At 39.3% G+C, this 12,933-nt stretch overlaps 1 protein-coding gene across 10 annotated transcripts in view; it reads right to left on the bottom strand.

Moving 5' to 3' along the window:
- The window catches only part of L3MBTL3 (L3MBTL histone methyl-lysine binding protein 3), a 108,466-nt gene that overhangs the window by 72,939 nt on the left and 22,594 nt on the right, over positions 1-12,933 (bottom strand). For 7 of the 10 annotated variants that reach the window (XM_043457091.1, XM_043457092.1, XM_043457095.1 and 4 more), the window contains 5 exons: positions 5,768-5,879; positions 5,318-5,392; positions 3,697-3,856; positions 2,412-2,544; positions 672-756 (listed from right to left, as the gene is read on the bottom strand). In XM_043457091.1, coding sequence (XP_043313026.1) covers positions 672-756; positions 2,412-2,544; positions 3,697-3,856; positions 5,318-5,392; positions 5,768-5,879 — 565 coding nt within the window. The remainder of the gene's footprint in view (positions 1-671; positions 757-2,411; positions 2,545-3,696; positions 3,857-5,317; positions 5,393-5,767; positions 5,880-12,933) is intronic. The other 3 variants (XM_043457096.1, XM_043457098.1, XM_043457097.1) reach the window with 3 other exon arrangements.

Genomic DNA, 12,933 nt, shown 5'->3' with positions numbered 1-12,933 from the left:
GTGGCTCAGCCCTGAGGAGAAGCACTGGGTTCACGCCCTGATTCACGGGACAATGTGACCGGCAGGTCAGGACGGGACTGTGCAGAGGGCAGAGACCTAACATGGAGACAGGCGGGCAGACCTGGCCGGTCCTCCGACACAGCCTAGCGGGGCACACAGACGCTTCTGGGGAGACAGCCCAAGGTCTGGGATGAATGAGGCCGCGAGTTAACCCACCAAGTACTGAAGGGCACGGCCTGAGTGCTAGACTCCTCAGAGAATAAAGTGTTCCTCGAGAAACAAAGAAAGGAGAAAAGGGTACCATGTCAGGAAGTTATGGTTGAGAGAAACATTAAAAAATATATATATATAAAATTTTATGAAATGAGTAAGACCAGAGGTTTTAGTCAAAGCACAGAAGTAAAAGAAACCTATTTGACAGAAAAATAAATAACAGAAAATGATCTCAAGTTTTCCCTGACACTGCTTGAAACTTGCTAATTTCCACTTTCCCCTCGCCCTTTTCTACTTCTTCTAAACTCCAACTTTTATTGACACAATTTAATCAAAGAAAATCCCCAAACGATCCTTTAACTGCCATAGTCTGTGTTACAATTAGGACTAAAATGTCTGCCTGTGAAATATTTTCAACTTCATAAAATTACAAGTAAAGCTTCCTTTCATCAACTCACCCTGCTTTAATACAGCCGAATCACCTCGCCTTTTCCTTCGGGCTCTCTGCGAACCCCTCAGGATTCTCCCATCTTGTTTGTTTTCCTATAATAAGGCAGAAAAGTTTATGATTTTCAAAAGTTCATGAAATTGGCATCAATGAAAAGTTAGAGAGCTGTCAGAAAGCATTTTTTTGCACTGTTCTTCAGTTCACTTCATAACTTTGAAAGAAAGTAAGAATATAGGTCACTTGAGAACTCTGTTGCTCTTGGCCTGAGGTCCTTACAAAATGAGAACATTTCCAAGAATCACACTCTGGTATAGCACAGATCCTGTTCCCACCTCCTTGAAACGCTTTCTTCTTTCAGTTCCTTGACCGCTCTGGTCTGGTTCCCCTGGTACCTCACCGCCCTCTTTCTTGGTCCCTTTGCTGACATCTCCTGCCATCTAAATCCGCTTGGACATCTAATAAGCATCTCAAACGCATGATGGCCAAAGTACTGTAAGTTCTACACTCCACTCTGGCCTTCCCATCCTCAAGAAACGGTACAATTACCCAGTCAACAGTTCAAGCCAAAAAGTGAGGAGTTCTCTCTCATTCTTCTCTCTCCCTCACATAGCCTGCCAACTCTGCCTTTAGCATCTTTCTCAAAACCACTGCCTTCTGTCTTAAACAGCCCTGTCAGTCTACTACAATAAGCTTCCGGCTGGTTTCCCTGATTCTACTCTGTTTTCACATGTCAAAGCTAGAGTGATCATTTTAAAACACTCATCATATCAAAGGATCCCCTTGCCCTCTGCTCTCCAATGGCTTCCCAGCACACCCAGAGTAAAGTGACAACCCATGACCCTGGTTTACCATAAAGCCCTGGGCTGCACACATCTCACCAGCCTCATCTTACTCCACTCTGCTCTAGCCTTCAACGCTCAGCAACCTTGTCTTCTTTATGTCCTTAAACAAAGCATGCTACACATGTTTTTACCTTACGGTCTTTTCCCCAAACAATTCCACTGCCCTGCAGAGCTCCTTACTGCCAACTTTACATCAGCCTCCTTATTCAGATCATACTGTCCAAGCCACCCTCCCTGGAAGGCCTCCTGATAACCCAGCTTAAAGCAGTCAGATTATCTCAATGCTCTATTGTACTTCTCATCATAGCGCTTATCACAGGCTGATATTTCCCCTAGTGGTTTACTATATGTCCCTGAGAAAAAAGGTCCTGTCCTTCTGCTATCTTATTCATCCCTGCATTCCCAGCTCCTAAAACAGTGACTAACCAATAATCATTGCTCAATATTGATCTTAAGGAAAACGCTTTGAGACTTCAAAGTTGTCTTTTCATATAGAGTTACTAATAAATACTTTAGAGATGAGATGTTTATATTTTAATTAGCATATTTTGAATTAGTTTTCCCTAGATATATCTGACATTTATCTGCCATTTTCTACCTACTCACATAGTATTATAAGATCTGTCTGCAATTTACCAAAATAAGATTGGCATTTTGCTGTCAAGAAGAATTTAAAGTTAATTTGCATAACTGAAGGTGCTGCCATTGACTCTCTCACTCCAGCAATAAATTTCAGGACTTCCTGCTTCCTCACCCTGAGGGAGGGGCACTACGCCATTTATTGTTCTCATCTTGAGATGAGGACAGGGACACACACAGAGGGTCGGTGGGCACACTGCTGATGGCAAAACAAGGTCACAGAAGCAGCACTGAAACCCTGCGGAAGGAGCAGCCCTGGGGGTACTGACCATCTCGTCATCTCGCTCTTCTTCCTCCTTGGAGTCAGCTTTCAGAGATAACTTTGGCTTCTTCTTCCTACTACACTTAGAATCTTCTTCCTCGTTGTCTTCTCCCATGTCCCTTTCTTCCTTCTGATCTCTGCTGAATTTATAAACCCAAAACAGTGACTAGGAAACAATACCCATCAAATATTTGCATGTTGATTAGCAAGGCAAAAACCTTTTAAAAATATTTAACCAGGAGGAGAAATGTGTATGTATTAGAATATCATAGATAAGAGACACTTCAGACCAAAATCATGACACTGTCAAGTTAGAAAGTGGAAATTAGCTTACATATTAATTTATATGATTATTTATTATAATTATGTAATTAATGATAAAACTTTAAAAGGGCACCAGTCCTACACGTGAAACAGGTTCTAACAAGTTTAAAATTATTGGTTTTTCACAGCTACCATCCATACTAATAAAAGAATCGATTATTTGCAGCTATCCTAGTCTTTGGTGGCAATTTTAAAGCAACTATCTAGCAATTATTGAGAATGCCAAGTTCAATCAAAAAAGGCCAAATGCAATTTGGTAAAATACCAGATGGCCAACAAAAACAGACAATTCCCCAGCCTGTGCTGATTAAATACTTGGGAAACTCCACTAGAACATAAATACCAAGTCATTTATTTGCAGTACACAAGTATATGCAGGAAATACACCTTGTTAGTGATAAGCTGACCTCATCAGGGTCCCCCAAGGCAATCACACCACCATCAGTCACAGCTGATGGCCCTGTCTCAGAATCCTCAGTCTGTCCTTAGAACCACAGAGGCACAATTACGAGACTCCTCACTATCACCATTTCGTGGATGCTCAGTCAGGGGCAGCTGTACTTCATTCATGGAGTTTTAGCTGAATTACCAAAGAACTCCCAAAATTTAAACCCAAGTACATTTTCACAAGCATCAGTATCACTAAAATGTGTATGTAGCCCAAAGAGATCTAAATACTCTTGGCTGGGGAGCAAACTAACGTAAACAAAAGACTAAAGAAAGAGGCCAAGATTGTATTTCAGGTAGGACATGAGCAGCGTAACTGAACTCAGACCGAAACTGCCTGGTCCAGTAGTGGGATTAGGGTCCATGTGCCTCCAAAGGGGAAGTCTTGAGGGGTGGGATGGAGTTGGGGGGGAGGCATTTGGATGACAGACGTCAGAGAACACTACACGTCTCTATTCCCAAGCACCAGGCCGCTGGACTCTAAAACTCATTTTATAAATGGAATGTGGGCAAAAACCTACTTGTCTTTGATATGTCGAGCACAATTCTGGCTGCAGTAGTTTCCTCCAGAAAGACACTCATCTCCGTTGCCGTACTGACAACAGTTCTCACAGAATTGAAGCCCTTCTACTTTCACTGGATCCTTCAACCTGAAAGGCATTCCAGTCTTCTCAGAAAAGACTAGAAGATGAAAAGAAGGGGAAAAAACTTAAAACCATGATAGAAATAGTGGTGAAATACATTTAAACTTTTTCTTCTAATAATTTTGTTAGCAACACAATAAAAAGATAATGTTTGCTGAATGAATGAAGGAACATTGGTCATTCCTTTGGGATGGAGAGGAGGATGGGCTTGACCGGGATCACTCAAATCATTTACATAACAAAAACATCTGTAGAAAAGACAAGCAAAAGCTTGTCTAATGCCTTTTCTACAGAGTTCAAAGTAAAATGAAGAAAATTTCATTAGTCACTAAATTCAGAAGATGAAATTGTCCATCCATAGAATCCTTTACAGCTGTTACCTTTTTGACAAAATTTAAAAAGAGTTATCTATGTTATATAATGTTTTTGATGAGTGACTCTTTTAGTTAATGGGCTGAATCAACATCTTTCCATTTTACTTTTAATGTAGCAGATCTCCTGAATCATAATTATCCATATTGCCTAGGAGTCCACATTCCCTTTCGTCCGAATCATTAGGCTAATCATTCATTCAGCAAACACTTATTAGGCACCCATTTATGCTAGACACTGATAATGACAGTACAGACCTTGCCCAAGAGAGCTCACAGTCTAGAAGAGAAGACAGGCAAGAAAACCAATGTTTATAATAAAATGTGATACATGCAATAATTGAAGCATGAACAAGTTTCAGAAGCAGTGCAGAGGAAGAAGTGACTCATCCAGCCCGGGGTGGTGGGGGGGGGGGTGGTGGAAGGGGGGCAGTGGGTAGTTCGAGAAGAGATTTTCTGATAGAAAGCCTCAATAGGGTTTTGAAGGCCAAAGAGGAATTTACCAACTGGACAAAGAGAGAAACAGCATCCTGGCCAGAAGAAACAGTGTGAGCAAAGGCAAGAAAGCATGAAACCACACAGTCCTGGGAGAATTCTCTGTAACCCGTGCTGCTGGCCCTGCCAGAACACAGCCTACAGAGACAGAACAGACAGCAAAGAGACAAAAGCAAGCAGGTGGGTGCGGGTCACCCAGATCTTTGTATGTTTTGCTAAAGAGACAACAAGAAGTTGGTGAAGTGTCAGATAAGTGGTCTACATCAGTTCCTCTGACTTCAGTGTGCTGGGTAAACTGGGGGAGATCAGAAGCAAAGGGATTCTTTAAGAGGCATCTGTAGTGTTCAGGTGAGAGGCGATAAGGGCCTAAATTAAGACAGCAGCAGTGATAATAAGCAGAAAAGGCCAGATCTGAGACATATTTAGGAAACAAAAACCAAGAGGATTCAGTAATAGGCTATGGGGCTGGGAGAGACCAAATTCAGGATGACTCCTAGATTTCTTGCTTGTCCACTGGATGGATGGTGCTACCATCAACTGATATTACGGGCTACAGAAGAAAAAGCAGGTTGGGGGAGGGGAGAAAGAAATAGAAAATGAATCGCATTTTAGACATGTGGAGTTTGAGGTACCTGTGGGACATCCAGGTGGAGATGTCCAGTAGGCAGGTGGAAATACGGGCCTGGAGCTCGGGGGAGAGGTCGGGGCTGGAGATATAGATTTAGGAGTCATCAGCATATAGGTGTTAGTTACAACCATCGGAGCAGATGAGAAAAAAGTGGCAGGCTTTTGGCTAAATCACCTGGGTAGGCTATTTCAACATGAATTTACTTGGTAATTTTCAATTAACCTTGCGCTATGACAGATCTGGCTTGAGGAAAGAAGACACTTTACAGTTATTTCAAAAATATTAAAGCTGGTTCCACATCAGTTTCATCACAGAAATTTACCTAAGAATATGTGACATGAAGATCACCCAGGATTTTCAAACTTCCAGCCTATTATAAAACCTTAGATAGTCTTACATTAAAAACTCTCAAAAAAAAAAAAAAAAGAAGACAATGCCGATGACCCATTCTTACCTTCTTGAGCAGTTGGTACCATCCAAGTTGTAGTTGCCGTTGCTTTTTTAACATTTTCCATCTCACTCTCATCTGTAATAACTTCCAGGGCTCCAAACTCATTTACACGGAACTAGCAGCAACAGAAGAAAGAGGCAAAATTTATAAAAGTGCTCAGAACTGTCACCACTTAAAAGGCTGGCACATAGAGTCTAAACATTTTAAAGAGTTAATTTCAACAGTTACATTCAGATAAGCCCCAATTATATCCAGATAAACTCACTACCACTATGAAAACCTCTGCATCTAACAAATCTGAAATTTCGGGAAGAGGGAACAGAACAAAGTGGCAAAGCACTTAACAACACAACCCACCACCTTTGCACTGTCCCGTGGAGTTGTCAGTTCACTTATATGGCTCATAATTTCAAATACTATTTTTTCTTTTGCTAAGGTTTTTTTTCACATTTCATATTACTGTTTATTTAATGATTAAAGTTAATAAAAGCAGAATTACTGTTTTCCCAGGAAACAATTTGTCTCACCCAAGTTCACCTAGTTCAAAGAGCAGGAAAAATTACCATTTTAGAAATTCTGACTTGTACATCCAATCTCCATATTCCAAGATGTGACGAAGGAAGGCTGAAGCATGAGTCATGGCCCCCCGCTCCACCCCAGGCTCTATATTTCCCCTTTCTTTCACTGCTCTTTAGAATTCTCCACTAGTCATTCACTTCCAGTCCTCCCAAACAACTGGTAATATCTGAGAGATCTGAACAAGCCTACTAGCCTCAGGCCAAGTTTACCACTAAAAAGTAAGGGCATTTTGATTTCCTGGGTATTCTGGACCCCAAATATTGAAAATTTCCTCTCACCTCATCTCATGGCAAGCCTCAAACCAAATATTCTTCTGCAATCTCCTGGGCATACTATGTTGAATCATACTGGGCATAATGTGTTGAAGGCTTTTAACCACTACCTGTGTGCAGGGGCCCCATCCTCTTTGAAACAGTTGGTTGACTGTCACATTCATGAGAGTCAAAGTTATTCTGTATTCCTTCTGTTTTCCCATAAAATAGAATGACATAAGAGATTCACTAATTTTACCAGGGGACAAAGAGCTAGAAAGCTCAAAATTCAAAAGGATCATAAAACATTGGCTTAAAGTTTTTAGACTGCTCCCAGAAATATATATGAACATGCAAATATGCAGTATTTAAAATGAGGCCTTCTATTTTCCAATCTAAAAATCTATTTTGGTCAACATGCCAACAGAATGATTAATTTTACCAAACTAGATTCAGGCTGCAAGTCAGAAAAATCTTCAACCATATTTACAACTAATTATTCTTTCCACCAGGTGAAAATAGCACCTTAAACAATTTTCTGCATGTGGTCCACAATTATTAAAAGCCTTCTAAACAGAACAAGTGACATAGTTATGGAAAGTGAAAATGTTTTTTCTATTATATATTTCAGATACAAGTTCCCAGGTAGCATGTATATACTAAACCTGTGGATTCACCTAAAAATGTCAGTTTAAGAGGTGGTAAAAAGTCAATTGGGAAGGAAAGAGCTAAAAATAACTTCACTTGTTGGGAAAAAATAAAGTTTTAAATGATCAACTCTGAAACCAGAATATTTGAAAATAAAGCTGATAGTACCATCTACTGGGCAAGAGTAGAAAAGTCAAGTCATCATGATTATTAATTAATGACGTTAAAAATGATGGTAGAAAATCAATTCTGAATGGAATTTTTTTAAAGCTGGCATTCATCCAGGTAAGTAAGTTTACTTTTATTACATGATGATGTTAATTTAAGCTTTTTGACAAATATTAATACAAAATGTGGGGAACAGTACAAAACATTTACATTGCACAGAAAGTCTTCTGTGGTTCAAATTTCCAGACTGCTGCTAAATTACACCCTGGCGTTTCAAACACTGAGAAAGAGAGCGCAGCTGAATGGAATCTTCAAATCAAAATTCACACCCGTGATGCCTGGGAGTTTTAGACTCACTTTTAAAGTTAAAAGATAATATTCCCACAGAACAACATTTAATTACAGTTATCTTTTCCTTTTAATAGTCACTGCCAGTAACTGACCTAGAGTCTAAGCCACACAGTAAAGATGCAATGCACTTAGGAACAGTTAACTCCTGTAAGCCGGGGACCCATGGATGGACTTCAGAGTTTGATAAATCACATGAAATAAATGCAAAATTATGGTTAAGGGCAGACACTGATTTATCTGTGGGTAGGGTTCATTAAGTTTAAAGGCATCCTATAACGCTGGGGAAAAAACAAAACAAAACAGAACTCCTAAAGGAAAACAGGCAGAACACTATCTGACATAAATTATAGGAGTATTTTGGGGGGATCTATCTCCTAACACAAAGGAAATAAAAGCCCAAAGGGGGGCACCTATTTAAATGTAAAAGCTTTACACAGCAAAAGTAATCATCAACAAAAGAAAAAGATAACCTACTGAATGGGAGAAAATATCTGCAAATGATATGACCAATAGGGGTTAACATCCATGTATCTAAACAGCTCATACAACTCAACACCAAAAAACAAACAGCCTAATTAAAAAATGAGCAGAAGAACATAATAGACATTTTCCAGAAAAGACATAAGAATGGCCAATAGACACATAAAAAGATGCTCAACATTGCTAATCATCAGGGAAATGCAAATTTCCCTGTCATTGTATGTATCATCACCTCACAACTGTCAGAATGGCCATCATAAAACTGGATACAAATAACAAATGTTGGCGAGGATGTGGAGAAAAGGAAACCCTCCTATACTTTGGTGGGACTGTACCTTGGTGTACTCATTGTGGAGAACACTATGGAAGTTTCTCAAAGACCTAAAAACAGGACTACCATATAAGCCAATAATTTCATTCCTAAGAATATATAAAAAAAAAACCAAAACACTAATTTTAAAACACATATGCACCCCAATGATTATAGCAGCATTGTTTACAACTGCCAAGATATGGATGCAACCTATGAACAGATGAATGGATAGAGTCCATCAACAGATGAATGGATAAAGAAAATGTGATACACACACACACAATGGAATACTATGCAGCCACAGAAAGAATGAAATTTTGCCATATGCAGCAACATGGATAGACTTGGAGGACATTATGATAAATGATACAAGTCAGACAGAGAAACGCAAATGTTTCATGGTATCACTCATAGACGAATCTAAAAACAACAAAGGAGTGAATATAACAAAAACAAACATACTTACAGATATAGAGAACAAACTATTTATCACCAGTGGGGAGAGGGGAAGGGGACAAGGCAACATGGGGGTAGGGCATGAAGAGTTATAAACTATTAGGTACAATATAAGCTATAGGGATATATTACACAACATGGGGAAATATAACCAACATTAATAATTATAAGTAGACTATAACCTTTGAAAATTGCAAGTCACTAAATTGTATACCTGTAACTTATAATAAAACATTAACCTCAAAGTATTTTTAAGGTATCCTATGATATACTCAAAGTCTGAAATTGGTAACATTTTATGAATCATGCTGGAGCCATAGAAACTTGATAAAATCATTTTTCCAGGTTATTAGTTCTTTTAACCTAGACACCTTAAAAGCAGTATAAAAAATTAGCAACTGACTTCATTCTACAATCAAGAATGTAAAAATTACAAACTTTATAAAAGGGCTTTATAAAGCAAATCAAGCATATCAGTTGACACTAACTTTTTCTGTTACTGGATACATATAGGTCAATCAGAAAACAATTATGCCTGAGATATATAAGGGGTTGAGAAGGTTTTACTTGTTTGTCTTGGCTTAAGCTACCTTTGATTTATTCTCTTCTTTATTTTTGCTTATAGAGACAAAGAATCTTCAGCCTATTTGTGCCTGTCTTTAATAACAGATCATTAAAAGACACTGCTGAGATTACTGTTTTTTATTACAACATTGAAATAAATGTGAGTTCTACTTACCAATCTGCTTTAAGGGCAAAGATATTTAGTAACTAAACTGTTCTGAACGCCAGTCAAGACAAGGCAAAACCTGCACAAAGAGTGCAGTGAATTTTCCAGTTGGGTTTCTGCATCACTGCTGCTGGGTCTTGCTCCCCGTTAAGTGGCAACTATTCTTTCGAGATAAGATGCTATCACTGTTGGGAGTGTACCGACATTTTACTGAGGGATGCTGGAAGACTAAATCCTTATGACACAGAGGAATAATTCTCTGTGGATCAATTTCGGAAACCGTCTAAGAAGTTTAGATAGAGAACTGCTTAGGGACAGCAAGCCCTGCCGTGCATCTTTCCACTGGCCTCACCACTTAAGTCGCCTGCCTGCTCTTATAGCTGGCCCTGAGATTTAATCTACAAACACTGAGGTGCATTTTAAAGGAACAAATTAGACAACAGTGAAGTTTCCAAAGCTTGTTTAAGTGAAAATGTCTTGTTAATGACTACAAGAGGACCAGCAGACACTTCCTGGTCTCCCCGAACACTGGACTTGCTGACGCTGACCCCCTTTCTGAACCCCCTTTCCCTCTCTCCCTTCTCCCATCCCCGTCCCCAAAAGTCCTCACAGACTCCTACCTATTTTCAGGCACCTAAAAGCTCACATGACATCTGCTTCCAAAACCCTCCTGATCCCTCCAGCTAACATAATACCACCTCTAAACCGCTGCTAACATTTTCCTTTCATCTCTTTTGATATGAAAACATTTCTCTTGTTAGACTGTAGAATAACAGTGTAAGAGAATCCATTTTAAAATCAGAAAAGCCTGGTTTTAAGACCCAGTTCCACTAATAACTACCTGTTTGACCTTGAGCAAGTGACATTAACCACCCCAGGCCTCTGTTTACCTCACCTGTAAACTAACATCAGTGACAGAAACTGCCTCAAACGGGTTAAATAAGTGACTTAAAGTAAAAGCCGGAGGGCCAATCCCCGATGGCTCAGTGGGTAAAGAATCCACCTGCAATTCAGGAAACACAAGAGACACAGGTTCCACCTCTGGGTCGGGAAGATCCTCCGGAGAAGGAAAGGGCAACCCGGTCCAGTATTCTTGCCTGGAAAATCCCATGGACAGAGGAGCCTAGTAGGCTACACAGCCAATGGGGTCACAGAGTCGGACACAACGGAGCAACTACGCACAAGAAATGAAGAGCTCCCCAGAGAATAAGTTCTCTGTTCTTTCTGCTACTGCACCCAAAAAAGGAGCTTTTGCACTCTGCTTCCTAGAAGGGTTGGTTAGCCCAGTGGGAAGTGGGGAGTGGGGACTTCAGCAGCAGGGACCAGTAAAAAGGGAGCGAGGTGTGAACGAGTTGACTGGGCTGGAAAGGAACCGGGTGGCATGGAGATGTGAAATGAGATGCAGCTGGAGAGAGAAGCAATGGTCAGACCACCAAAAACCTTCGTGGTGAACCTAAGGGGTTTGAACTTTATCACGAAAGATACAGGAAACTGCTAAGGATTTTAAGCAGAAGAGTGATGTAACTTGATTGGCCAGCAATCGTGAGGCTTTTACAGAGAAAAGTTCTTTCAAAACGGCAATAAACTGAAGCATATAAAAACCTGTTCCCATGAAAAGAAACCGACTTCTATGTATTTCCTGAATTAACTTCAGCTGGTTGTCTTAGTGATTGTGCATTAGGAAAGCCACACGCCTTTGTCCATTAAAAAAAAGGGAAGCTTCTAGGGTCAAATAGGCAAAGTATGATGTGGGAGAGTAAATTTCGTGATTTATTTAAAGTTCTTTCCAATAACTTAATTGTGAAAAATAAATTTCTCAATCAGATCTCCTAAGCAACTCAAACTTTAATATGAAGAGCAAGTGAGTCCTAAGCAATATAACCAACTGGTGAGTCTTTGACTCTCTTTGGATAAAAGGAGTTCTAAAGTAGAAAATGTTCTTTAAATTATTTTTTTTAAGTGGGGTATCAAACTGTCAACAGCACATAAAGTAAACTGGGTACATGGCAATTACCCAGATAATTAGATGAGTCTAAAAGTCAAATCAAATAACCTAGTTTATAATACCCACTAAGTGGCTTAATTACCTGATTACCTTTATAAAAGTAATAGGTTAATTCCTAAAATCCATTGCTTAAAAAAACCTTCAGGCAAACTAAATTTCTCAGGGATGGAGATGTCACTCTATTATCAAAATCTAACTGAAAAAAAAAAATTATAAATTTCATCATCCACCTGAAACACACATACAAAAAGCCATTCAGAAGAAAAAGGATAAAAATGTACAAGAAAAATAAGACTCTGAAACAATAAAAAAGGTAGTTGACATAATACACCATAAAGCAAGAAAAGATAGAATTTGTTAATTTTTTTACACATATTTTTTTTTAAATCCTTATAACCAGCTTATGACATATATCCTACATCCCCATTTTACAGATAAAGATTCTAAAGTTCAATTTAAACAAAGCACATTTAGCTAATATGTGGTTGACACTATCAGAATCTCAAACAGTTGTTCTTTCTAAAAAATTTCAGCACTCTCTTTCCACCATATCTAATCCAGATGAACATTTGGAGAATGTTAGGGCAGATAAAATCCTTGGTATTCATTTAATTCCTTATTTTACCAAAGAGGAAATTGGCCCCAAAGAGATTAACTGACTTGTTCAAGGTCATAGAAAACTAACACTAAAAACCAGATCTTCTTTCCAGATTTCACTAAGCCTCACTGCAATATTTTTGTTAAACTAAACTCAGATAGATATGTTGGCACACAGCACTTAATTAAACCTAAACCAACTAAAATCTAAGTATTTTTCCAACAACAAGCAGACTGTCCAAATCTCACCACTGAGGATCAACTAGAAAAGTTTTGGCTCAGATACTTGTCAAGTAGCCACTAAAAGGGAGCAGATTCCAAGAAGTCAATATTAGGGTGCAAGAATTTCTAGTCAAGACAGGCAAGAAAGACAAGCATTAGCAAGGCAAGCCAAGAGACAGTCAGGGAGATCAGAAGTTCAAACACCTAAGTGACCAAGTACAAACGCAAAGTCTAAAGGGCCACAGACAGGTTCAAGGTCCCAGAGATAGGATCAGAGCAAAAGCAAATTAGAAATGAGAGGTGGGTGCTTGCACAACCATGTTCCATGGGGCAGCAGGTGTGGTCCTGGAGTGGCTCAGGCGGGGGCAG

This window comes from Cervus canadensis, chromosome 33, assembly GCF_019320065.1.
Source record: "Cervus canadensis isolate Bull #8, Minnesota chromosome 33, ASM1932006v1, whole genome shotgun sequence".
Lineage (NCBI taxonomy): Eukaryota > Metazoa > Chordata > Mammalia > Artiodactyla > Cervidae > Cervus > Cervus canadensis.
This window is presented reverse-complemented; position numbering and strand designations above follow the sequence as displayed.